General features: G+C 48.2%; 1 protein-coding gene across 2 annotated transcripts in view; it reads left to right on the top strand.

The window, feature by feature from the left end:
* The first annotated feature begins 363 nt into the window (after window positions 1-363).
* Su(fu) (suppressor of fused) overlaps window positions 364-24,889 on the top strand; it is a 42,267-nt gene continuing 17,741 nt past the window's right edge. The window contains exons 1-7 of one of the 2 annotated variants that reach the window (XM_045741137.2): window positions 364-619; window positions 6,066-6,158; window positions 10,550-10,728; window positions 11,494-11,722; window positions 13,951-14,116; window positions 14,245-14,417; window positions 17,548-17,673. In XM_045741137.2, the coding sequence (XP_045597093.1) occupies window positions 447-619; window positions 6,066-6,158; window positions 10,550-10,728; window positions 11,494-11,722; window positions 13,951-14,116; window positions 14,245-14,417; window positions 17,548-17,673 (1,139 nt within the window). In that variant the 5' untranslated portion in view covers window positions 364-446. Of the gene's footprint in view, window positions 626-6,065; window positions 6,159-10,549; window positions 10,729-11,493; window positions 11,723-13,950; window positions 14,117-14,244; window positions 14,418-17,547; window positions 17,674-24,889 lie in introns of both variants that reach the window. The other variant, XM_045741136.2, reaches the window with a different exon arrangement.

Below are 24,889 nucleotides of genomic sequence, written 5' to 3'. Positions count from 1 at the left end.
AAGATTATAGCTTGTGTAGTTAGTGCTAATTAGTTACGCCATTAAGATAATGAGATAATGGAGCGAGTATAAGGATTACTCGCTACAATAGTAATTCGACCCTCGGAGGGACTTTGATAAGTATAACCTGGCTGCCTGTCTCCCCGACACGATGAATTATGAAATAAATAAATAAATAAATAAATAAATAAATAAATAAATAAATAAATAAATAAATAAATAAATAAATAAATAAATAAATAAATAAATAAATAAATAAATAAATAAATAAATAAATAAATAAATAAATAAATAAATAAATAAATAAAAATGTTATGTGACCGACGCTGAGACAGTTTGCTACCACAGCACAACAGGATCTTGTTGGTTGGGAGCGTTCGCCGCCGCGTCAGCACTCTCGAATTAGCCCGTGTGAGCGCCGAGGCTCAGGGGGGAAAGTCCTGGTCATGGACTGGAAGGAAGGCCAAGGAGCAGTAGGCCCTGGCCAGGTTGTGGGGCCGGGGCAGGTGACAGGAGAGGCGCAGGCGGCCATCCCTGCAGGTCTAGAGGCGCTCTACGTGGCGTGTCGGGCCATCTACCCCGATCAACCCAATCCACTCCAAGTCACCGCCCTTGTCAAGTATTGGTAATGAGTGCCAACCTTATCCTTATTAATACTCTAATATTGCTTTTATGTGTGTGTGTGTGTGCTTTATTAACTTGCTTTAAGTATTTGGTTAATTGTCATTGTTGTATTTTTGGCTTTGTCAGCCGCCCTAAATGGAATTTACCTGAATTGACCTGAGGGTCACTCTAGGGGCCTCGCCGAGGACAGGAAGCTGGCAGCTTGTCAAAGTCCCCACCCCCATTTGTCTGGATTATTTTATCAAGCTGGATTCTAAATTGCAGCAGTTTTTTTTTTTTTGGCATTTACCGCTGGAGTGGGTAGGCAGGGGGGCGGGGGTGTGCCTGCCCGGCACTGCTGTAGCTCAAGCATAGAAGGGGGGGAAGGGAACTATCAAGAGAAAGTGCCAAGCCATTGTGACCATATAGCACTGGGAAGGGGTTAGGATAAGGATTTGGGATGGGACGTGGTAGGGAAGCAAGGGACGGTCCCCAACCACTTGTGGACGTTGGACGGTCGGGAATTGAACGCCAACCTGCTTGAAGTGAGACCGTCGCTCAACCGTCCAGCCCAAGTGAGTCGCTCCTTGTTCATGTTGCATCAGACCTCTTGAAGTACTAGTCTAGATCACTATCCTCTGTCCCTGCCCCTATTTGTCAAATATATGCTTTGTGTCACTTGATGTCTTGGACTTTTAAATCATGGCAACGTTAAAAAAAAATCAGATTTAGCTGGTATATAAAGGGTGGCTGTTAGTTATTTGTCGCTACTTGGATTCGTACTTTGACATTTGTGTTTTGTTAAATGTAAATTATTGCATTAGTGAAGACCAATAGCAAAGTACTGTAGTTAAGAACATAAGAACATAAGAACAAAGGTAACTGCAGAAGGCCTATTGGCCCATACGAGGCAGCTCCTATTCTATAACCACCCAATCCCACTCATATACTTGTCCAACCCGTGCTTGAAACAATCGAGGGACCCCACCTCCACAATGTTACGCGGCAATTGGTTCCACAAATCAACAACCCTGTTACTGAACCAGTATTTACCCAAGTCTTTCCTAAATCTAAACTTATCCAATTTATATCCATTGTTTCGTGTTCTGTCCTGTGTTGATACTTTTAATACCCTATTAATATCCCCCCGGTTATGTCCATTCATCCACTTGTAAACCTCTATCATGTCACCCCTAACTCTTCGCCTTTCCAGAGAATGCAACTTAAGCTTTGTTAATCTTTCTTCATATGAAAGATTTCTAATTTGGGGAATTAACTTAGTCATCCTACGCTGGACACGTTCAAGTGAATTTATATCCATTCTATAATATGGCGACCAAAACTGAACTGCATAATCTAAATGGGGCCTAACTAGAGCAAGATATAGCTTGAGAACCACACCAGGTGTCTTGTTACTAACGCTGCGATTAATAAATCCAAGTGTCCGATTTGCCTTATTACGAACATTTATGCATTGATCCTTTTGTTTTAAATTCTTACTAATCATAACTCCCAGATCCCTTTCGCAATCCGACTTCGCAATCACAACACCATCTAGCTCGTATCTTGTAACTCTATCATCATTACCTAACCTCAGAACTTTACATTTATCAGCATTAAACTGCATCTGCCAATCCTTTGACCATTTCAAAACCCTATCTAGATCAACTTGAAGTGATAGTGAGTCCTCCTCCGAATTAATTTCCCTACCGATTTTCGTATCATAGTTGAATAGGATTAGTTGAATAATAATTACAGCTGCTGCACCTTTATATAAAGGGAAGGTCTTATGCTTTATTATCTGGGTACATACTGTACACCCAATTATGAAAAGTTAGGTTTTGTTAGATTTAGTAGATAATCACGTTGCTGCTATTGCTGTAGTATTGCTTCTGCCGTATAAAACAAGGTTTTATAAAAAATAACATTTGAGGCTGAAATAGTTTACCTCTAAGATTATCATTTCAGTACATAGCAGTATAATTAGCCAATTATAGTTTTCAGTATGCAATTGTTACCTGCCTTATCGTCTGACTGGCAAACACACCACTTAACCTAACATGTGTTGACAACATCCCCAAGGGCCGCTGTGCTATCTGGATGAAGGATTAATTTGGTTAGAATTCTCGATTTTGAGTAAACCGGTGTTTGGATGGTTTTGACACTGGCTTTTGACAATGTGAAACTTTAAACTTTTCCAAACAGAATTACAGAGAAGATCTTTACCATACAGTATTTTGTTTCATTATCCACTTGGATACATGTGATTATCCACTTGGATACATGTGACATGTCTGCATATTCTGTGTATAAGAGTGGGTGCATTTTCTTTGCACAAAATATCTACATTTCCTTTATATAAGACAGGAAGGGTTTTTTTTTTTTTTTTTACTCTGTGCCTTCCTGTCCACTCGTTGCAGTGGTTTTACTTCTCAAGTTTCTTTTGCCTTGTTGCACGTTTCATGTGTAGCCTTCCGGCTATTTTTCCCGTGCTGGGCCTTGCAGCGTTTGTAGCAAATTCGAGTATACCTCAGATATATGCAGTGTACCTGGGATATATGCAGCACTTGACCATTCCCCAGGATGCCACCCACAACAGTTGACTAACACCAAGGTTCCTAACTACTGCTAGATGAACAGAGGCAATGGGTGTAAGAAGGCTTGCCCATACATCTCACCCTGCCTGGGATAACATTCCTAGGCAGAACCTGCTGTTTCCTTTGTACGAGAAGTAGAGGAGCTGCTGTTTCTTTTGTACGAGAAGTAGAGGAGCTGCTGTTTCTTTTGTACGAGAAGTAGAGGAGCTGCTGTTTCTTTTGTACGAGAAGTAGAGGAGCTGCTGTTTCTTTTGTACGAGAAGTAGAGGAGCTGCTGTATCTTTTGTACGAGAGGGAGAGGAGCTGCTGTTTCTTTTGTACGAGAGGGAGAGGAGCTGCTGTTTCTTTTGTACGAGAGGGAGAGGAGCTGCTGTTTCTTTTGTACGAGAAGTAGAGGAGCTGCTGTTTCTTTTGTACGAGAAGTAGAGGAGCTGCTGTTTCTTTTGTACGAGAAGTAGAGGAGCTGCTGTATCTTTTGTACGAGAGGGAGAGGAGCTGCTGTTTCTTTTGTACGAGAGGGAGAGGAGCTGCTGTTTCTTTTGTACGAGAGGGAGAGGAGCTGCTGTTTCTTTTGTACGAGAGGGAGAGGAGCTGCTGTTTCTTTTGTACGAGAGGGAGAGGAGCTGCTGTTTCTTTTGTACGAGAGGGAGGGGAGCTGCTGTTTCTTTTGTACGAGAGGGAGGGGAGCTGCTGTTTCTTTTGTACGAGAGGGAGGGGAGCTGCTGTTTCTTTTGTACGAGAGGGAGGGGAGCTGCTGTTTCTTTTGTACGAGAGGGAGGGGAGCTGCTGTTTCTTTTGTACGAGAGGGAGGGGAGCTGCTGTTTCTTTTGTACGAGAGGGAGGGGAGCTGCTGTTTCTTTTGTACGAGAGGGAGGGGAGCTGCTGTTTCTTTTGTACGAGAGGGAGGGGAGCTGCTGTTTCTTTTGTACTTGAGGGAGGGGAGCTGCTGTTTCTTTTGTACGAGAGGGAGGGGAGCTGCTGTTTCTTTTGTACGAGAGGGAGGGGAGCTGCTGTTTCCTTTGTACGAGAGGGAGGGGGAGCTGCTGTTTCCTTTGTACGAGAGGGAGGGGAGCTGCTGTTTCCTTTGTACGAGAGGGAGGGGGAGCTGCTGTTTCCTTTGTACGAGAGGGAGGGGGAGCTGCTGTTTCCTTTGTACGAGAGGGAGGGGAGCTGCTGTTTCCTTTGTACGAGAGGGAGGGGAGCTGCTGTTTCCTTTGTACGAGAGGGAGGGGAGCTGCTGTTTCCTTTGTACGAGAGGGAGGGGGAGCTGCTGTTTCCTTTGTACGAGAGGGAGGGGGAGCTGCTGTTTCCTTTGTACGAGAGGGAGGGGAGCTGCTGTTTCCTTTGTACGAGAGGGAGGGGGAGCTGCTGTTTCCTTTGTACGAGAGGGAGGGGGAGCTGCTGTTTCCTTTGTACGAGAGGGAGGGGGAGCTGCTGTTTCCTTTGTACGAGAGGGAGGGGGAGCTGCTGTTTCCTTTGTACGAGAGGGAGGGGAGCTGCTGTTTCCTTTGTACGAGAGGGAGGGGAGCTGCTGTTTCCTTTGTACGAGAGGGAGGGGGAGCTGCTGTTTCCTTTGTACGAGAGGGAGGGGAGCTGCTGTTTCCTTTGTACGAGAGGGAGGGGAGCTGCTGTTTCCTTTGTACGAGAGGGAGGGGGAGCTGCTGTTTCCTTTGTACGAGAGGGAGGGGAGCTGCTGTTTCCTTTGTACGAGAGGGAGGGGAGCTGCTGTTTCCTTTGTACGAGAGGGAGGGGAGCTGCTGTTTCCTTTGTACGAGAGGGAGGGGAGCTGCTGTTTCCTTTGTACGAGAGGGAGGGGAGCTGCTGTTTCCTTTGTACGAGAGGGAGGGGAGCTGCTGTTTCCTTTGTACGAGAGGGAGGGGAGCTGCTGTTTCCTTTGTACGAGAGGGAGGGGAGCTGCTGTTTCCTTTGTACGAGAGGGAGGGGAGCTGCTGTTTCCTTTGTACGAGAGGGAGGGGAGCTGCTGTTTCCTTTGTACGAGAGGGAGGGGAGCTGCTGTTTCCTTTGTACGAGAGGGAGGGGAGCTGCTGTTTCCTTTGTACGAGAGGGAGGGGAGCTGCTGTTTCCTTTGTACGAGAGGGAGGGGGAGCTGCTGTTTCCTTTGTACGAGAGGGAGGGGGAGCTGCTGTTTCCTTTGTACGAGAGGGAGGGGGAGCTGCTGTTTCCTTTGTACGAGAGGGAGGGGGAGCTGCTGTTTCCTTTGTACGAGAGGGAGGGGAGCTGCTGTTTCCTTTGTACGAGAGGGAGGGGGAGCTGCTGTTTCCTTTGTACGAGAGGGAGGGGGAGCTGCTGTTTCCTTTGTACGAGAGGGAGGGGAGCTGCTGTTTCCTTTGTACGAGAGGGAGGGGGAGCTGCTGTTTCCTTTGTACGAGAGGGAGGGGAGCTGCTGTTTCCTTTGTACGAGAGGGAGGGGAGCTGCTGTTTCCTTTGTACGAGAGGGAGGGGAGCTGCTGTTTCCTTTGTACGAGAGGGAGGGGAGCTGCTGTTTCCTTTGTACGAGAGGGAGGGGAGCTGCTGTTTCCTTTGTACGAGAGGGAGGGGAGCTGCTGTTTCCTTTGTACGAGAGGGAGGGGAGCTGCTGTTTCCTTTGTACGAGAGGGAGGGGAGCTGCTGTTTCCTTTGTACGAGAGGGAAATGATAATATATAAACAATAACTAGTTTTGTAAAGAGGGTTTAGATTGGGTTCTATTTAAATTATTATATATTAAAATAAAATTCATGCTATATTATTATTTATGCTATTTGTCTCTGATATGCTAACCTGTAAAAATAAAATATATGCAGTTCAAGGTGAAACATCTATTAAAGTTTGATGTACTGAAATTACCTAATGACTTGTATTGCAGGTTGGGCGGACCAGACCCTCTTGACTACATTAGTATGTACGCCAACCCAGGAAATCCTAAACTAAACATTCCTTCTCATTGGCACTATGTCAGGTACGATGTGATTGTTTTCGTAGTTAAACATTTAAAGTATGTTTGGTTATTTTGTTTATATGTTTAAAATCCTTGATGTAAGACTAGATAAAGGTCCAGGACAGAATGGAATGACTGGTAAGTATCTGTGTCCAGAATGGTCCAAAACAAATTTATGAGGCTCCATGAAAGACAGACGCATCTTGATGAGTGTCCAGTGGACAAAAGTGTCTAGAAGTGTCCAGCAGATGGAAGCGCCTTGGTGATGGTCCACGGCGGACGGGGGTGCCTTGGTGAGTGTCCACGGCAGACGGGACACCTTGGGGAGTGTCCACGGCGGACGGGGACACCTTGGGGAGTGTCCACGGCAGACGGGACACCTTGGGGAGTGTCCACGGCAGACGGGACACCTTGGGGAGTGTCCACGGCAGACGGGACACCTTGGGGAGTGTCCACGGCAGACGGGACACCTTGGGGAGTGTCCACGGCGGACGTGGTCGCCTTGGCGAGGGCCCACGGCGGACGGGGTCGCCTTGGCGAGGGCCCACGGCGGACTGGGTCGCCTTGGCGAAGGCCCACGGCGGACGGGGTCGCCTTGGCGAGGGCCCACGGCGGACGGGGGCGCCTTGGCGAGGGCCCACGGCGGACGGGGCGCCTTACGGGGGCACCTCGGCGAGAGCCCACGGCGGACGGGGCGCCTCGGCGAGGGCCCATGGCAGAGGGGATTTGGGGGAGGGGCCCGTGGCGGACGGGAGCGCCAATTTTGGGGAGGGCCCGCTGCGGACAGGAGTGCCAATTTTGGGGAGGGCCCGCGGCGGACGGGAGCGCCAATTTTGGGGAGGGCCCGCTGCGGACGGGAGTGCCCGCTGCAGACCAAAATGTTATTTTCATTTAACCCTCAAACTGCGCAACATGTTATATGATGTATAGAGTAACTAATCCAAAAGTGCGCATCATGTCATATGACGTGTTGGAGTACTACACAAGATTTAAATGGCCCGCGGATACACGGGGTTCACCTCATCTTCATCATGGCTCTTGTAAACAGACGCCATTTAAAAACAAATTGTGGGCAACATTCCCGGGTGTGAAGGGCCTCAGTACTGAGTGAGCCACGAAGGCTGATGCATGCAGCATGACCTCACAGCACTGCTGTTCAGCATGTGACCACAGCATCGTCTAAAAATGTCAAAATATATATGTACATGCGAAGGCGCTCCTGTCCGCCGTGGGCCCTCACCAAGGCGCCCCCATCCGCAGTGGGCCCTCACCAAAGCGCCCCTGTCCGCCGTGGGCCCTCACCAAGGCGCCCCCGTTCGCAGTGGGCCCTCACCAAGGCGCCCCCGTTCGCAGTGGGCCCTCACCAAGGCGCCCCCGTCCGCCGTGGGCCCTCACCAAGGCGCCCCTGTCCGCCGTGGGCCCTCACCAAGGCGCCCCCGTCCGCCGTGGGCCCTCACCAAGGCGCCCCTGTCCGCCGTGGGCCCTCAGGGAATGGGGAGCCCCCAGACTCCTCACGCCGGCTATCCACACCCCAGTTCTTGGCTGATGTGGCTCTTCGTCGGTCTTGTGACTCCAACTCCTGATTGTTGTCTCAGTGCTGTGCCTTGGGTTTAGTGCTGGCCCACGGTGGTGCGTGAGCTGGGAGTAAATTCACAGGTGCTTGGGCTGCATGTGCTTAGGATACCCTTCCTTAAGTGCCCTGTAAGTACTGCCCATGGGACTTGGGGTTATCTTCCTCAAGTCACCTTTGGTCTACCTCTGCTGGGTCACTTGCTGCCTGGAGTGTGCTGGGGGGGTTTCCTCCCTTGTTTACCTTGAGGTAAGAGGTAGTTTGCACTGGTAGGGGTACGGGGTACTGCACAGCTAGTTTTCACCTATCGTAGCGGCCAGCTCTGTTCCGCCTGGATACGTTGTCCTCTTGCAGGGTTTTTCTTTTGTGTTTGTTTGTGCCTGGTGGGGGGGGGGGGGTTCTGCCCTTGTTGGATTCTCCTGGCTGTAATTTGTATCGGTGGTATCCCTTGTTAGACCCCCATGAGTGAACACGTGACTGGAGTTCAGCTTTTTAGCAGTTTGGTAACCTTGGGTGCCAGTTTGCAGTACCCTGCCTTGGCTTTCCTTTGAGGTACAGATCTAAGGGCCTTGGGAAACCCAGGGGTCCGATGGATGCGACCCCTGGGTCCCCTCTCGCCTTGTGTGAGTTTGAGGGGTTACTCTGTCCCCTTGTCTCAGGGTGACTCTCATCAGTTTTGCCTCCATCATGCTGCCTGTTGGGTTAGTGACACCTTCGACCCGGAGTCCTGCGAGATTTGTTGCTTGCTTGTGACTCAGTTCACCCAGTCCACTGATGACGCTATTCGGGTGCAGGCAGCTCGGGCATTGCACTGTGGGTTTAGGTTGTTGCAACAAACTAAGTTGATTGCTGACCCGGAAACCCCGAGGCTGCCCCGGACTTCGGGGGGGTTTTGGTCGCCTCGGCCTTGGTTCTGTCCGCACCCTCTTGTCCTTCCCTGCTGTGGTTCATGCTGGTCCCCCCCCCCCTCCCTTGCTTCCGGCTATGAAGTGTCTGAGGACTTCAGGGTCGGAGCAGGGTTTAGCTGGTTTTGAGACTCGGGCAGTCTCGGGGGATGTCCCTTCAGGGGTGGCGACGGAGGCATTCGAGTCGGTTCCTCCGGCCATGGTTTCGGGGTCTGACCAGTGGGCTCCCTCTTCTGCCTTTTTGGCTGCCCCAGCTTTTTCTTTTCAGACCGGGGCTTTGGAGGAAGACTCGGCCCCGGGTCCTGGTGTGTAGGTTCTTGGGGCGAGGGAGGGCATGGCTTGGGGGTTGGGAAAAACCCCACCTGGGTTTTTCTACCCTCAGAACGGGGCTTATTGTTACAAGGAGTGGGGTTTTCTCCCCCCCCTCCCTCCGCGTACGAGTTGTAATTGGCATCAGCGCCTCCCCGGGTTTGATTCCATGTCCCCGTTGGTTCTGTCCTTCTAGAGGTTTTTGGCTTCCCGCATCAAGCATTCTGAGGTGTGGAAGGCCTTTGCGACTTACCTCCTGTGTGATCCAGATTATGCCTCTTATTATGAATCCATCTTCTTTCAGGTTTGGGGTCTTCGTCTCCCTACTGGATTAGATATGAGGTTCTGGAGTCCTGGCTTGTGGACTGCCCGTTGTTTTATTTGAATGCTTGTCATACCTTCTGTTGTACTCGCACGCCTGAGTGGCGTTAGGCGCTGACAGTGGTCCAGGTTTTCTTGAGGGGGGGGGGGGCAAATTTGAGCAACTCAATGAGTGTTTGTTCGCCCCGGCCCTTCAGCGGGATATTGGCATAGTGCAGCTGCACATGCAGGTTCCTTCCCTTTGGGCTGCCTTGGTTGCTGAGGACTTGTGCTCTCTTGCCCTGTTGGCTTCAGTCTTGCGCTTCTGTTCCCTCCTTGAGCTATCTTCGGATTGGGTTCGGGAGGATGTGGAGACGCTTAACACTGTTCCTGGGTCTGGTGTCTTGGTCTCGGCGGAGGGACGAATTTCCTATGACCCGGAGGCTCCCCGTCAATCCCCCCCCCTCCCAGTCGGCAGTTTTTCACCAGTTTTGACATTCAGCCTCAATCTGAGGTCTGGGCTCCCCCTTCCCCCCTATCGGGGAAGGGGGGAGCTGTGCAGACAAGCAGCACGTGTGAAGTCATGCTCGTTTGCTCATTTTCGTTTTGGGAGTTCTGTCCACTCGTTTAGCTTTCAGAAGTAGTGTTAACCAAAATATGGGTTTGTTTTGGGGCGCTTACCTTTCTGGGTGCCTGGCCCGGTCGATGGCAGACAAAGAATGCTCCAAATTACATGTGCAATTATATAGGCCATTACTCCTCATGCCTCTGAGGGGGCCAGATTCTGCCTCGTGGTCCCTGGTAGGCCTATGAACTCCATTTACACTGACTGATGCCAAAATCAAATAGTATCCATATCTGCCTGGATAGCTCCGGGAAGCCTCTGGGTCTCGCCCAGAAAATGGTGTTTCATTACATTCGACGCTGGGTTTTTTTATCGAGTACACTGTACAGTATATTCATTTGTGCACACGTATTAGTGTGGAGGGCTCTCTTTATTATGAACATGCTCAGTGGTAAAGATTCTGTACTTAATTTTATGTAGTACACTGTCCTCTCTTGTGAACTTGCAGGCATCCTGGCAATTGATTGTCTTTATCTTGTATTTATAACATTTCTTATTTTCAATATTTACCTTATATTTCCATCGGAAAGGACACATGTTTTTCGTCCACCCCTACCCCAAAATCCATCCAATATGTGTACACATTAGTTATAACTTGTACACTGGAAATAACATATTTTCTAAATTGTGTAAGATTCCTCTACATACATACATTCATACAACCGACTATTTCTCTTTCTCTAACAAATGATTTATCTTTTAGCTTTGGATGTTCTGATCTTCATGGGGATGGTCGGGTTCATGAGCAAACAGGGCCAGGAAACCCTAGTGGGTTTGGCTTTGAGCTAACGATGCGCTTGAAGAGGGAAGATGGAGAGAAAAGTCCACCCACTTGGCCAGCAGCCATCATGCAAGCCCTCTCAAAATATGTCTTCCAGTCCGGTAAGCTAGGAGCGAAGAGATGAACGACTAGTACTTATTAATGTGTTAAAGGCTTTTGTATAAATTTCAAGTTTGCAAGTGTTGCAGTGGTGGGGGTGCTGCCCATTTTCTCTGTTGCATTTGTAACAGCTTGATGGATTCTGTGAAAATGTGATGCATTAGGTGAGATGATGGGTTGTGATGATTGTGTGTGTGGCCCATGTGATAATGGCAGTTAGAATGGAAAAACTGCACTGAGCTTCTGCATTAGTTATATTAAGCAATTGGGCTTTGGTTCTCCAGTTGATGTGTCTACTGGAGTGTGTTTGGTGCTGAAGTTAACCAGCTGGAAGTTTTTTGATTGGGTTGTCGTTTTGCGTATCTTTATTCTTCCTTTCATTTATTGCTCTCTTGTTGTATACAAGCAGATGCCTCTTGCTCTATAAAAAGTGAGAAATGTGCCAGTGATGGTCCAAAAAATGCTTGCATATCTTAATGTGACATTAAGCAAAATATAATTACATCTGACGGCTGAAACCTTAACATGCAAGAATGAAATGCTTCAGCGTAATATGTATTTAAGGTGTGTTGTATTGGCGGTTATAAATGGAAAGATGATAATGTATAACACTAATAATAATTTTATATTTACATAACATAAATTAGAGACATGATGCAGCTCAGTATTCATAGGTTCACAATGCATATTATACAAAGGCACTAATATGCAGTGTGTATAGATGTGGGATAGCTGTTAAAATGTTGGACACGTTATCCTTCTTGCAGAGTCCATATTGTGTGTTGGCGACCACGTGTCGTGGCACTGTCCCTTGGACAACAGTGAATCTCGCGTTCAGCACATGCTGATGGGTGAAGACCCACAGCTAGGAAGTGTCACAACCCCCAACGGTTCCGTCCAGTTTGTGCAGATTGTTGGAGTGACGACGGAAGAGTTGAGGGCTGCTCAACACTGGAATGGCATCGGTGTTCTTGACATAATAAAGCGGATGCCAAGGTGAGACTTTATTGTTGAATTGGTCACCACAGCATAGTGAAATTGCTTAAATGTGATGGATCCATGGAAAATTTATTGAAGCCGTACAATGGGATTAAGCTTGCATCCCAGAGCTTCTCGGGTGCATGCACTACCAACTGGACCATGATGGGTTTAAAATTACTGTTCAGTTTTTTACCCTTAAGCATTGTTGCTATTTAAATGTACTACATCAAGGTATACAGAATTTAAAATAGTTGAATCAATTGGGGGGGAAAAAATGGCCCCAGAACTGCACAGCTACTGTATACCTGACAACCTACCTTGAGGTACCTACCTTGAGGTGCTTCCGGGGCTTAGTGTCCTCGCGGCCCGGTCGTCGACCAGGCCTCCTCCAGGTGTGCCAGAAAAAAAATCCCCTCCAAAAATGATTTTTCTTTCTAATCTTGTTAGAGTGCCTTTCCTGATCATAAGAAAATACTGTAATAACAAAAAAAAAGTTTTGTCGCTTACTTTGGGTGAGGTGGAGTGCAGAAAGCTGGAGTGATGTCAAGATTGACGAGCACTGGTGGGGCAGTCACCCGTGAGTAGTCACCCTAAGCCAGGCGTGGGGCACAAGTTGCTGTGAATGTATGTATGTATTTTTTTTTCCACTAAGCAGTTCTGGTGGGTATAATAGTTTCATAACCAGCATTTGAAGTTCAGCCTAGCCTCGCATATTTTGCACAAAGTTCTAACTACACACATTGAGTATACTGCATTATATTTTCTTTATATTTGTAATGTTTTTATTATGGTTTATTTCAAGTGCACTGGGCTGTCAATATTATATGTATCACAGACCATCTAGAACACTGGTACACACAGATGTATTAGTGTCGCTGTTATGTGCGCAATATTATATTCTTTGAGTAATAAAACGTCATTATGCTGCGTACGCATGTTATGTATAACTACATTTTGAGGCACCATAATGAACCACTAAGCAGTTCCGGTGGGTGCAGCAATCTCATATTCCTAGCGCTGCTTAGCACTACGCATTAGTCGGCTGCCTTCCAGTGTACTACGCACATTACTAACTAGCCACAATGGTGCTATTATTAGAAATCTAGTTGCTAAATCCTGAATGTGAATAATTTTCCCACACGTTTATTTTCTAAAGGAACACGAGGTTCTTTTTCATGATGCACCAAACCGCGGCTATGGATGTTCACCTTGTGCTGTGAACATCATAACTAGTCTTAGGTTCTCCAATGTCTGAACTTTGTACATAGTCTGTATCACAGTCAGCATCTTCTATGACATTCGTCAAAAACTATTGCAGTGCCTTATTTTTCCACTATTAAGTGATGCTATGGGGCCACGAGCTGCATAGCCGTGCTGTGAGCTACTGCTGCACGCACTGCTGTTGCTTGTTTGGTACCGAGGCCCTCGCACCCAAAAGGTGTGCCTATGATTTTTTTCCAAGATGGAGTCTATTTACTGATGTCCTGAGGAGGGAGGTGTTAGCTCCGTGTACCCGTGGGAGTTTTAAATTTTACACCGTACTCTTAAAACATTCCTGATTGTGTGGTACAGCTTAAGGATGACCCTCATTGTATTCCATGGTGTAAGGATTAACGCCCCATGTGGTCCACTCGGTGGTGTGTGCATGCCGGGGGAGTTTAGGAATGTGGGTTTGCTGCCATTTTATGGTTTTAGTACTCTCAATCACCACAGGTATGTGTCATATAATCTTGTGTCCTTTGAATATTCTAAAACTTGTGTCATGTTTCAGTTCTAGCTTGTTCCTGTTCAAAATTTGAGTGAACTTTTGCTTCATGTTAAATTCTACAGCTTACGCAGTTGAGCAGTAATGAGATGCACCATAATGTGGCAATTTCTTGGCATCCTTACATACTTGGTTTCTCATGTTGACAAAAACAAAAAAAACTGACCTGCTTAGACAAAGATGGCCATTATTTGTCAAAATAAAATCTTTGGAATTTGCATAGATCATATTTTAGACATTTCTATCTTAGATCTAATAATCATTATATATTCTCCCATCTGTTATTTGCCTGATTTACCTGAGGGTCGCTAACCCTAGTGGCCTTGATGAGGACAGGAAGCCGGAGCTTGTTGAAGGTCACCCCCCCCCCCCTCCCGTTCGTCTTGATGTTTGATGTTACATGTTATGGCCGGTAACAAAAAAAAAAAACACAACTCTGTAATTTATTCTTTATCATTCATTCTTTGTCATTCAACAGTGCAGGAGGTCCATGGATGGTGACAGACATGCGCAGGGGCGAAAGCATTTATGAACTGGAACCTTCTGTAGCTGAAGAAGTCGAAAATGGAATTGAGAATGAAGGTTCTAACCTGTCGGGTGTCTCGGCCAGGATAGCATGGGCAGAGGCTGAGCTTGGAAATATGGTAAATCAGTCTGGGTCTTTGTGGTAATTACGTAAGTGAACATGTAATGAAGGTCAAAATTATTATATTAAATATCTTTGTTTTGTGAATCGGGCAGAAGAGCATCTGAAATTTTTTGTCTTCAACAGGCTCCACTTTCCCCGCTGTCGCCAAGAACTGACATTGATCAGGAATCGGAAGCTTCTCCACGTATAACTCACGTGGAGAGTGAGCAGATAAAGAACACCCTACAGAAAGGTCTTATGCAAGGTGTAAGCAAGGGCTGTGTCACCCGAGGCACACTTGAAGGAAAGGCTGGCAGGTAAACACATCTCAAATGTTTGTTTTGGAAAGTGATATAATGGCATAGGGATGTGTTGACCCAGTTGACCACCATTACATTATTGAGGTTGTAGACCCATGTTCCCCAGTTTTCATGCCACTAAAGGCAAAAGTGGCTTTGATCTGGGGCTGTACCTGCTTAATACTTTCGCTCGCCGAGCAAGCGATCGCCAGACCACCCCAACCCAAGGTGCGCTGCGCATTCCATGGGAGCATGCGTTTTTTTTAATCTTGGTTTTCACTCTTTTTCAATTTTGTCACATCAGTTCTCATCCTAGGTCTTTCATTTTTGTATCAATGTTTTCGCAATAGAATTCCCTACAGGAGTACAGTGTGTCCTGACTTGAATGAACTATATGGGGCAAAGCCATTTCATTCCAGTGCGGAATTCGTTCCATCCGTCTGGCCCCAACTACCCTCTTCAAAGTTTTTTTTTTCTACATATGCCAGGACACATTTGCATTAGGAAAAATTGCACCTGACTCACAAAGGGAGTCCTTGCTAATGCTGGGTGCTGGTCATGTAGGCCTACTGTGAAACCGTACCAAAAACTTTTGAATTTAAGTTTATTTCTTTGTTGTGCGCTGCTTCATTGTAATATCTTTCATGCCCTTTAGGTATCGATAATAATCTGCCATCTCTTCATCATCAGACACTTCTCTGACTCCATGTCCCATCACCGACACCATCCCCCACCACTGACACCACCAGACTTCTTGACCCCACCCCTACCCCCCACTACTGACCCTACCCCCTACCACTGACCCCACCAGGCTTCTCTTGACACCATCCCCCACCACTGACATCACCAGACTTCTCTCGTCACCATCCCCCACCATCAGACTTCTCTCAACACCATCCCCTTACCACTGACACCATTCTCCACCACCAAACTTCTCTTATCATCCCCCACCACTGACACCACCAGACTTCTCCGACACCATCCCCCACCAAAGACACCATCCCCCACCACCAGACTTCTCTTGACACCATCCCCCATCACCAAACTTCTCTTGACACCATCCCCCATCACTAAACTTCTCTTGACACCATCCCCCATCACCAAACTTCTCTTGACACCATCCCCCACCACTGACACCACCTGCCTCCCCTGACACCACCTGCCTCCCCTGACAACACCTGCCTCCCCTGACAACACCTGACACCACCTGCATCCCCTGACAACACCTGCCTCCCCTGACAACACCTGACACCACCTGCCTCCCCTGACAACACCTGACACCACCTGCCTCCCCTGACAACACCTGACACCACCTGCCTCCCCTGACAACACCTGACACCACCTGCCTCCCCTGACAACACCTGACACCACCTGCCTCCCCTGACAACACCTGACACCACCTGCCTCCCCTGATAACACCTGACACCACCTGCCTCCCCTGACAACACCTGACACCACCTGCCTTCCCTGACAACACCTGCCTTCTCTGACAACACCTGACACCACTTGCCTCCTCTGACACCACCTGCCTCTGCCTCCCCTGACAACACCTGCCTCCCCTGACATCACCTGACACCACTGACACCACCAGTCTTTTCTGACAACCCCCAACGAGAATAACTTCCACCTGCCTCCTGACACTAAACCCCGAACTACTGATACCACTTGCCTCCAGACACCAACCCTCACCAATGATGCAACCTGCCTTCCCTGACACCATTTTATCATCCTTCAACCATTTCTCACTGGAAACAATGGGTAAGCAAAATATAATGCTGTACAACTGTTTACACTTTGGTGAAAGATAGTTGATGACAGCCACTGTCATCAACTATGAGAGCTGGGTCTCGGTGATCGCTTGGACGAACAATCTTCACTTAATTGAACATTTGTATGTTCCACTGAACATTTAGTACAGAATTTAATTTGTTCGGATCATTCGGTAATTCAATAGAGCGGGGTTCGTTAGAGTGAGGATGCACTGTACATGCATATAAATTGCGGCGTACCACCTGCAGCAAACAGAGAAAGTGACAGCACGTTACCCGTGATCGCTCAAGCAATAAAATGTGTATACAATACTCTTCTTAACTTTGTCACCTCATTTCCCGTTCTAGGTCTTTCACTTTGGTATCAATGTGTTTGCAATTAAATTCCCTACAGGAGTACATGCATATAATGTCCAAAACCGCGGCACCCCCACCCTCAGCCAAGCCGAAAGCAGGCCAAATTTTTAAATTTTTCATGCCATACTTCATCAATTCTGCACATTCGTCTACTAAATTTTTGACGCCATACTGAGTTATCAACGAGTGAAAGCTTAAGCCTCGGAAAGTCAAAACAGGTTTGTGTGGTTGTCTGGAATGTTAGAGTAGTAAATGAGGAACTTAAGAAGTTGGATATATTTAAATTTTTAGGAAAGAAAATTTGATGTGCAGAATTGCATTTATACAAGACAGATGCAAGAAAATATGAATTGGATGTAAGGAAGGTATATGCCTGTTAATAAAGGAAATAAGAAAAAGTACGGATAGCGTATTCTTGTTAACAAATACGATGGTATGAAGCAACGAATAGCTTTTTGTATAGATCATGTTGCACAACTTGACAGTGGTATTTTGACAGCAGGTATCAAGCGGGTATCTTGATGCTTGTATGTGAAATTCAAGTTTAAAATAGGATAATAATAATGACCAACAATGTGATAATATATCATGTGAAATGCACAAAAAGGGTGAATGATTTGTCAAATATATAAATGTATATTTATACTGCATATAAGTTTATGTATATACCTACTGTATATAAATAAACCAACCTACATAAATGAAATGAAAACGATGTTTCAGTCCTGGACCTTTATCAAAAGGGACAATGCATAAGGGCTCAAGATGGACCGAAACTTAGTCATTTTCATTTAGTTTCAAGCATGAGAGTTGGTTTACTTCTCATTCCCATTGTTTTGACATATTCTCTGCATCAACTTGATGAGTAAGGTGCAATCCACAAGTGTGGGTAATAAAGCCTTGCTTCAGTCACTTTGACCATTGGAGATTTAACTTGAGTTTTTGAGGTATGAATTGAAGATGATGGTAGAGTAAAAGTGAATGAATATGTACAAGTATACAATATTTTTTTATATTGACAGTGAAGCTGATGTGGAGGGCAATGTGGCCACCACAGATTCAGCAGAGCTGTTTGTTACACGAAGGTTGGAGTCGGTTCATCTTACAATCAACCTGGAATCTGGAGCACTTCTCCCTCTAGCACTTAGGTACGCCTTCAAATTGATTTGTATGAAGTTCAACATTTTTTCAACAGTGCGAAAACAATAGTGCATTTAGAAAGATGTTGTATGCCGTTCCTATGGTCATACCGGCAATATTGTTCCAGACGTAAACTTAGATGTTTGTGCTGTATTAGATGCTATGCACTTGGGTGTACATATTGTACTACCATTGGACACGCATGTCAGCTTGAGAAACCTGCAGTGTACCACCGGAGAAACACACTGTTGCGAAAGTGTTCATTTAATATACAAAAGCAGAATAGAAGGCACCATAGATAAACATCTTTGATCACTAGCCTCTATAACATCCAGTGCTTATTCTGTTTGATAAGTTACATCAGTTTATAAGTTCAGTTCTTTGCCTTTTGCCTCTTTCAATGACCCTTGGTTTATTTAATCAGGGGTCTCATAAGTTTATGAAGTAGTTTCAAAATCTGTAAATTGCAATGAATTATTAATGATTATTGTTAATATTTATGCTCCTTCATTGAGTTTTCTTATATATTAGATTTCAGAGACAAAGAATTGTTCTTAGAAATAAACTATAATTTTGGCATTTTATATGTGGACTAAGCATGTAATCTGCTCTTGTACAAATTTTTCTAATTTTAGTTTGTCAGGACAGGAAGTCTGTACATAGGCTCATTGAGGACCCTCTTAGGCCAAATACTGACCTTTCTCAAGATGCAACCCAAAACAGTGGGTTCAATTCCACCATCCTGCTCCAAAGATTTTCTCAGTTCCGTGTAACTCCCAAGTACAGTGGCACCTCGGGATACGAAGGTCCCTCTTTACAAATTTTTTGGGTTACGATCACAATTTAGTCGGAAAATGCTAATCGGGTTATGATCTTTGCCTCGCCTTGCGACTTTGTTGTTACACGTGTGGGTCAACAGAGTGCGTGGTTCCTGGTAGCACGGGCGACCCCCACTTCAATTAACCAGAGCCACCCACTTAGTGACGCTCGCGCTTGAATTCTTTGTAAAAAATTTCATTGTTTTTGTGCTTTTCTGGGGGGAGCCCCTATGGCTCCCTGGAGCTATCCAGGCTGATAGGGATAGTCCTAACTTTTGGCATCAGTCGATGTGGGTGGAGTTCTAGGCCTACCGGGGACCACGAGCCAGAACCTGGCCCCCTCAGAGAGGCACGAGGAGCAATGGCCCATAGAATGCACGTGTGATTTTGGAGCATTCCATATCTGCCATCGACCAGGACAGGCACCCAGAAAGGTAAATGCCACAAATGAAACCCCTATTCTGGTTAAAACAAAATGAAAAAAACAAACGAGTGGACAAAACTCCTCAATTGAAAACGAGCAAACAAGCATGATGTCACACGAGCTGGGCCGCATGTCTGCGCAGCTTCCCCCTCCCCAGGAGGGGGAAGGGGGAGCCCCAAACCCCCCCATGCCGGCGATCCACCCTCCAGTTTCTCGGCTGATAGGATACTGCTTGGTTGTTGTGGCTCCAGCTCTAGATTCTTATTGTGCTGTGCCTGGGTTTAGTACTTCTCTTAGGTGGTGTGCTAGCTGGTAGTAATGTTCACAGGTACTCAGGCTGTATATGCTTATGGATGGATGTGACCCTTGAGTCCCCTCTCGCTATTTGCTTTTTTGAGGGTTTCTCAGGGCAACGGCGACTCGCATTGTTTTTGCCTCCGTCATGCTGCCTGTTGGGTCGGTGACACTTTCGACCCGGAGTCCTGCGAGCTTTGTTGCTTGTTTCTGACTCGGTTCACCCAATCTGATGATGATGATATTCGGGTGCAGGTGGCTCTCGCATTGCAAGATAGGTTTAGATTGTTGCAGCTCGCTAGGTTAGTTGCTTCCCTGGATTCCCCGAAGCTTCCCCGTTTTGTTTATTGGGACCCAGACTTGGGGGTGTTGGTCACTTCGGCCTTGGTTCCATCTGCGCCCCCTTGTTCTTCCCACTGCTGTGGTTCATTAGGTTTCCCCCTTCCCCATGCTTCCGGCTTCTAAGTGTCTGAGGGCTTTGGGGTCGGGGCAGGGTTTAGAGGTTTGAGACTCGGGCAGTTTCGGGGGTTGCCCTTTCTGGGGTGGCTACGGAGGCATTCGAGTCTGTTCCTCCAGCCATGGTTCCGGGGTCTGGCCAGTGGGCCCATCCTCTTCCTGCCATTCCAGCCGCCCCGGCTTTTTCTTGAGGCCGGGGCTTTGGAGGATGACTCGTCCCCGGGACCTGATGTGGAGGTTCCCGGGATTGGGGAGGAGCTGACTTGGGGGCCTTGGACCTCGCCTGGGTTTTCCGACCCTCCGAGCAGGGCTTACTGTTGCAAGGAGTGGGGGTTTTCCTTCCCCCCTCTACATAAGAGTTGGATTTGGTTTTGGCTCCTCCTCGGGTTCGGTTCCGTGTTCCTGCGGGTCCTTCGGTTTTGTCTTTCCGGAGGTTTTCGGCTTCCCCGTATCTCTCCGATTGAGGTGCGGGCGGCCATAGTGGTTTGCCTCCTGCGCGACCCGGAGTATGCCTCTATAATGGATTTGGCTTCCTTCAGGTTTGCATCTTCGTCTCCATACTGGGTTTGTTTTGTGGTTCCGGAGTTGTCCTGGCTAGCGGGCTGCACTCTGTTTTCGAAGGATGCTTGGGACACCATACCCGCACATTTGAGTGGCGTGGGGCATTGACTGTGGTCCAGATCTAAATGGGGGGGCAATTTTGCACACTTTAATGAGTGCCTTTTGCTCCGGCTCTTCTGCGGGATATTGGTGTGGTTCAGCTTCATGTGCAGGTTCCTTCCCTGTCGGATGCGCTTGTGACTGAAGATTTGCGCACTTGGGGCTCGTTGGCTTTGGTCCTGTGTTTCTTTTCCCTCCTTGAGCTGTCTTCTGACTGGCAGAAGACTCCGGAGGATGTAGAGGCGCTTGGGGTCGTTCCTGGGTCTAGTTCCTTGACCTCGGCTGCTCGTGCGTCGTCTGCACTTTTGAAGCCGTTTGTGTTGATCCTGCGGGATGCGCTGCTGCAGTTTTTCACTGCGCGCCTCGCATGTCGGCAGGTGGTACTCGCTTTCCCCTTGGAATCTGCTTGGACCCTGGCTCTTGAATTGTCTTTGCCCTTTTGTTCTTTGTTGTTTGTGGCTTCTGCAATCGAACAATATATGCAAATGGCTTCCTCCAGCTGCCATATGTCTGACTTGTTAATTCTACGTGGGTCCTGGGTGGGTTCCTCCCAGAGGAGTTGTGCCAGGGCCAGCGCTTCCACTCGTCGAGTTGGGTCACAGATGCCAGTTTTGGAGCCAGTGTCACCTGTGGTCCTGGCTGCACCTGGTCAGCGCGGTGTTCGCTCTGTGCGCAGGTCGGGTTCTAGTGAGGGGCGTCGGCCCTTTCGCGGTTCGCCCCATTGACAGGGCGATTTCTCGTGGTCTTCGATGGCGTTGGGTGGCTCCTCCTTCGGGGGGTTCGGGGCTGACGGGGCAGGCCTCTTTCCCTGTGCTCTGTCAGGTCTTCTTGGAGTGGGAGTGCTTGGGCGTGGTCGAAACGACGACGTCCCTCAGGTGGGTTTCCCGCCTGTTTCCAGTTCCGGTATGAAACTGTGCTGACCTGTGGTTCATTCTGGACTTGTCCCGTCTGAACCCCTGGGTTTTTTGCCCCTCCTTTTGGATGACCACTCTGTTCCAGGTCCAGCACCTGTTGGAGCTGGGAGCTTGGATGGTGTCCCTGGACCTCAAGGACGCGTATTGGCACGTCCCGATTTATCCGGGGTTCAGGGACTGGCTCGGTTTTGTTGTACTTTCATTGTCTCCCGTTTGGGTTGAACCTGGCACCTCGAGTGTTCACATGCCTTACCCGGGTAGTAGTGGCCCATCTGCATCTGTTAGATGTTCGGATGTTGGCTTACCTCGACGGCTGGCTGGTTTGGGTTCCCAGTCAGTCCACGTGTCAGCTCGCCAGGGATTTGGTGCTCTCCCAGCTAGCTGGGTTCCTGGTGAACTGGTGGAAGTCCCATCTGGTTCCCTTCCAGGTTTGGACCTGGCTGGGTCTTGTGTGGGACTCTCGGACCGCTTCCTTATCTTTTCCTCCGGAGTCTCTCCTTTGGCTGCGGTCCCGCATGCGCTTGTTTCTGGAGAGCTCCCAGGTCACCCTGCGGTTGCTCGAGGGGTCTGTGCGGGAGCCTGAACTTTGCGATGATGGTCCACCTGCCGGGTCGGGTTTGGCTTCGTCGGCTGTTCTGAGTCCTTAGGGGACTTTCCTTCCGCCTTTCTCGCGATTGCTGGGTTCAATCAACGGGGGCTTAACTTCGGCTGCTGCGTTGCTGGCTTCCTCTTTGAGTTTTTCAAGATTCAGTGCCTTGGCGCCTACCCGAGCCTTCACTTGATGTATTCATCGACGCGTTGTTTCTTGACCGGGGCTTTGTGACCAGTGCTTGGAGCTCCCCAGGCCGGACAGGGTTGGTGGGGTCCGTCCTTTCGTCTGGCCCACAGCACGGTGCGGAAGTTCGCGGCAGTGTGGTTTGCGCTTCGGAGGATTCGGGTCACCCGGGGTTTGATGATCCGGCTCCATTCGGACTGTTTGCCGGTGGTTCATTGCAGTCCTTGGCTCTTTGGGGCTGGTTGCTTTGGGTGACTTGTCTGCTGAGTTCTCGGGGTTTGGCTCCTAGCGATTCACGTCTGGGGCCTTGCGGCCTGTCGTGGTTCGTTCCCCTGTCCATGGATTGGACGGTCAATGCCGACTACTCATTCAGTTGGTTCTGCTAGATGTTCGGGCACCCGGAGGTGGATCTCTTCGCGTTGGCGTGGTCGAAGCGTCTTCCAGTATATGTGGCACCCTTCCCCGACTGTCGGGGTAGACGCCTTCCGGCAGGACTGGTCGAGGTGGGGGTTCCTGTACCTCTTTTTTCCGGTTCAGCTGTTGCTCCAGGTCCTGGCTCGCTTGAAGACTTACCAGGGGCGAGTAGTCCTTTTTCAGCCATGGTTTCAGGCGCTGCTTGCCCGGTATCTGAATCCGGAGGTTTTTCCGCGGCTCCTCCTCTTGCAGAAGATCGGCCTGGACCATTACGAGACTGGTTCATTCTTCTCCTCGAATCTTCACGTTTGGTGTTTTTGACTCTGGTCTATGGTGATCAGGTGGCCTCGTTGATGGTTTCCCATCTGCGGGCTTCATCCCAGCGGCAGTATGAAGTTTCCTAGCGGTCCTTCCGGTTCTTTTTTGACTCTTTGTCGTTGTACTTCGCTTTCGGTTTGGGTGGTGTTGTGCTTTCTCTCTTGGTTGTTCCAAGAGAGAAACGACAGGACTGTCATCTTGTGCAGAATACTGTCGCCTCGTATCGTGCAGCATTGGCGGAGCCGCTTCAGCTTGCTTTCGGTATCGATGTTACTTCTGCGTGTTTCGCAAGCTGTCTTGTGCTCAGGCGGCCTGCTCATGCGCCGCCTGAGCCGTCTTGGTCTTTGGATAGTGCTCTCCTTTCTCTCTTCTTGGTTTGTTGTGGCCCCTTGGCATTGGCCTCTGGGGGTCGGGTTGGGGAGCTTCATGCTCTTCTCCGGCGCAGGAGTTTCTGCTCTTTCAGTTGAAGTGTTAGGTTTGTTCGTTTGCAGCCGTCTCCTTTTCTAGCGAAGAATGAGACTGCTGCTTTCCGGAGAGGTCCTTGAGCTGTTGATGCTTGGTTGGTCAGGCCAGGGGTGCATCATGCGTTGTGTCCGGTTGCGACCCTTTGCCGTTATTTGCGTGCCACGGCTTCTGTGGCTAGGGACGCGATTTGGGTTGATCCAGTTTCCCTTCTTTCCTGTTTGTGGGTATGGGTCTCTCAGGCCATCCGCAAGGTTGCGGCCCAGCCTGCGATCTATCCCTGTGCCCATGGCGTTCGTAAGTATGTTGCTCTTGCTGCTGTCTTTGGTAACATGTCCTGGGCTGACATTCGGGCGCGGGGTTTTTGGCAGTCGAATAGGGTCCTGGCTGCACGCTACCTCGTTAACGCTCCTAGGCCCAGTCGAGCCTGTGTCGCTTTGGGTTGGCGGCTGCAGCCTGTCTCGACTTCGAGTTGAGGTGTGGAGCACCGACTGCCTCCCAGGTAAGTCCCTTCTTTATATTATCTTTGGTGAAATAGCTCCGGGAAGTCGTAGGGGCTTCCCCCAGAAAACCAGCGTTGAATGTAATGAAACACCACTTTCTGGGTGAGACCCGGAGATCTTCCCAGCAACCCTCCCTCCCTCCAGTCGGCAGTTTTTGCGTATTTTGATATCCAGCCTCGGAATTACAGGGTAAATTGCCTGCGTAGTGGTCTGGGGCTCCCCTTTTCCCCTCCCGGGGAGGGGAAGTTGCGCAGACCTGTGGCGCGGCTCATGAGATGTCATGCTTGATTGCTCGTTTTCAATTGGAGTTCTGTCCACTTGTTTGTCTATTTAAATTGTTTTTTTTAGCCAGAATAGGGGTTTGTTTTGTAGCGCTTACCTTTCTGGGTGCCTGTCCCGGCCGATGGCAGATATGGAATGCTCCAAATTCACAATGGGCATTCTATGGGCCATTGCTCCTTGTGCCTCTGAGGGGGCCAGGTTCTGGCTCGTGGTCTCCGGTAGGTATTGAACTCCACCCACATCGACTGATGGCAAAAGTTAGGACTATTCCTATCAGCCTGGATAACTCTGGGGAGCCTCCGGGACTCGCCCAGAAAATGGCGTTTCAACTCTGTTTTTTTTTTTTTTTTTTTTTTGAACACAAAAGTAATTATTATATATCTCGCCATGGGTCCCAAGAAAGTCAGTGGTAAGGTTCAACCTAAGAAAATAGTTGAGTAGAGGCACTAGAGGATGTCCATTCCTCATTAAGAAAATGTGTGAAATACGGGAAGAACTGCAAAGTTTTGTTGAAAAAACTCGCCCAAATAAAGCAGGGAAGTAAAAAGCAAATAAATAAATAAAAGCAAATAAAGCTCACAGATAAAGCAGGGAAATAAAAAGCAAATAAATAAAGCAAATAAAGCTCACAGATAAAGCAGGCTTTATTTGTTTGAGCAATGCAATTGCCTGTAGCAGGCCATTGCATTGACCTTTTTAATGACAATGTGATGTCTCACTACAGATGTGTGTTAAAATGGAGGGAAAAACAAGTGTCTTTAGGCAGATTCTTAGTAAGACAAGCAAGCAGTGAGCCACAACCAGGTCCTAGTGGTATGCCTGCAAAATGTAGGAGAGAGAGTACCCCCAGAGAAATCATTACTGCCTGATGTTGTAATGGAAGGGGACTCCCCTTCCACACACT

This window comes from Procambarus clarkii, chromosome 19, assembly GCF_040958095.1.
Source record: "Procambarus clarkii isolate CNS0578487 chromosome 19, FALCON_Pclarkii_2.0, whole genome shotgun sequence".
NCBI lineage: Eukaryota > Metazoa > Arthropoda > Malacostraca > Decapoda > Cambaridae > Procambarus > Procambarus clarkii.
This window is presented reverse-complemented; position numbering and strand designations above follow the sequence as displayed.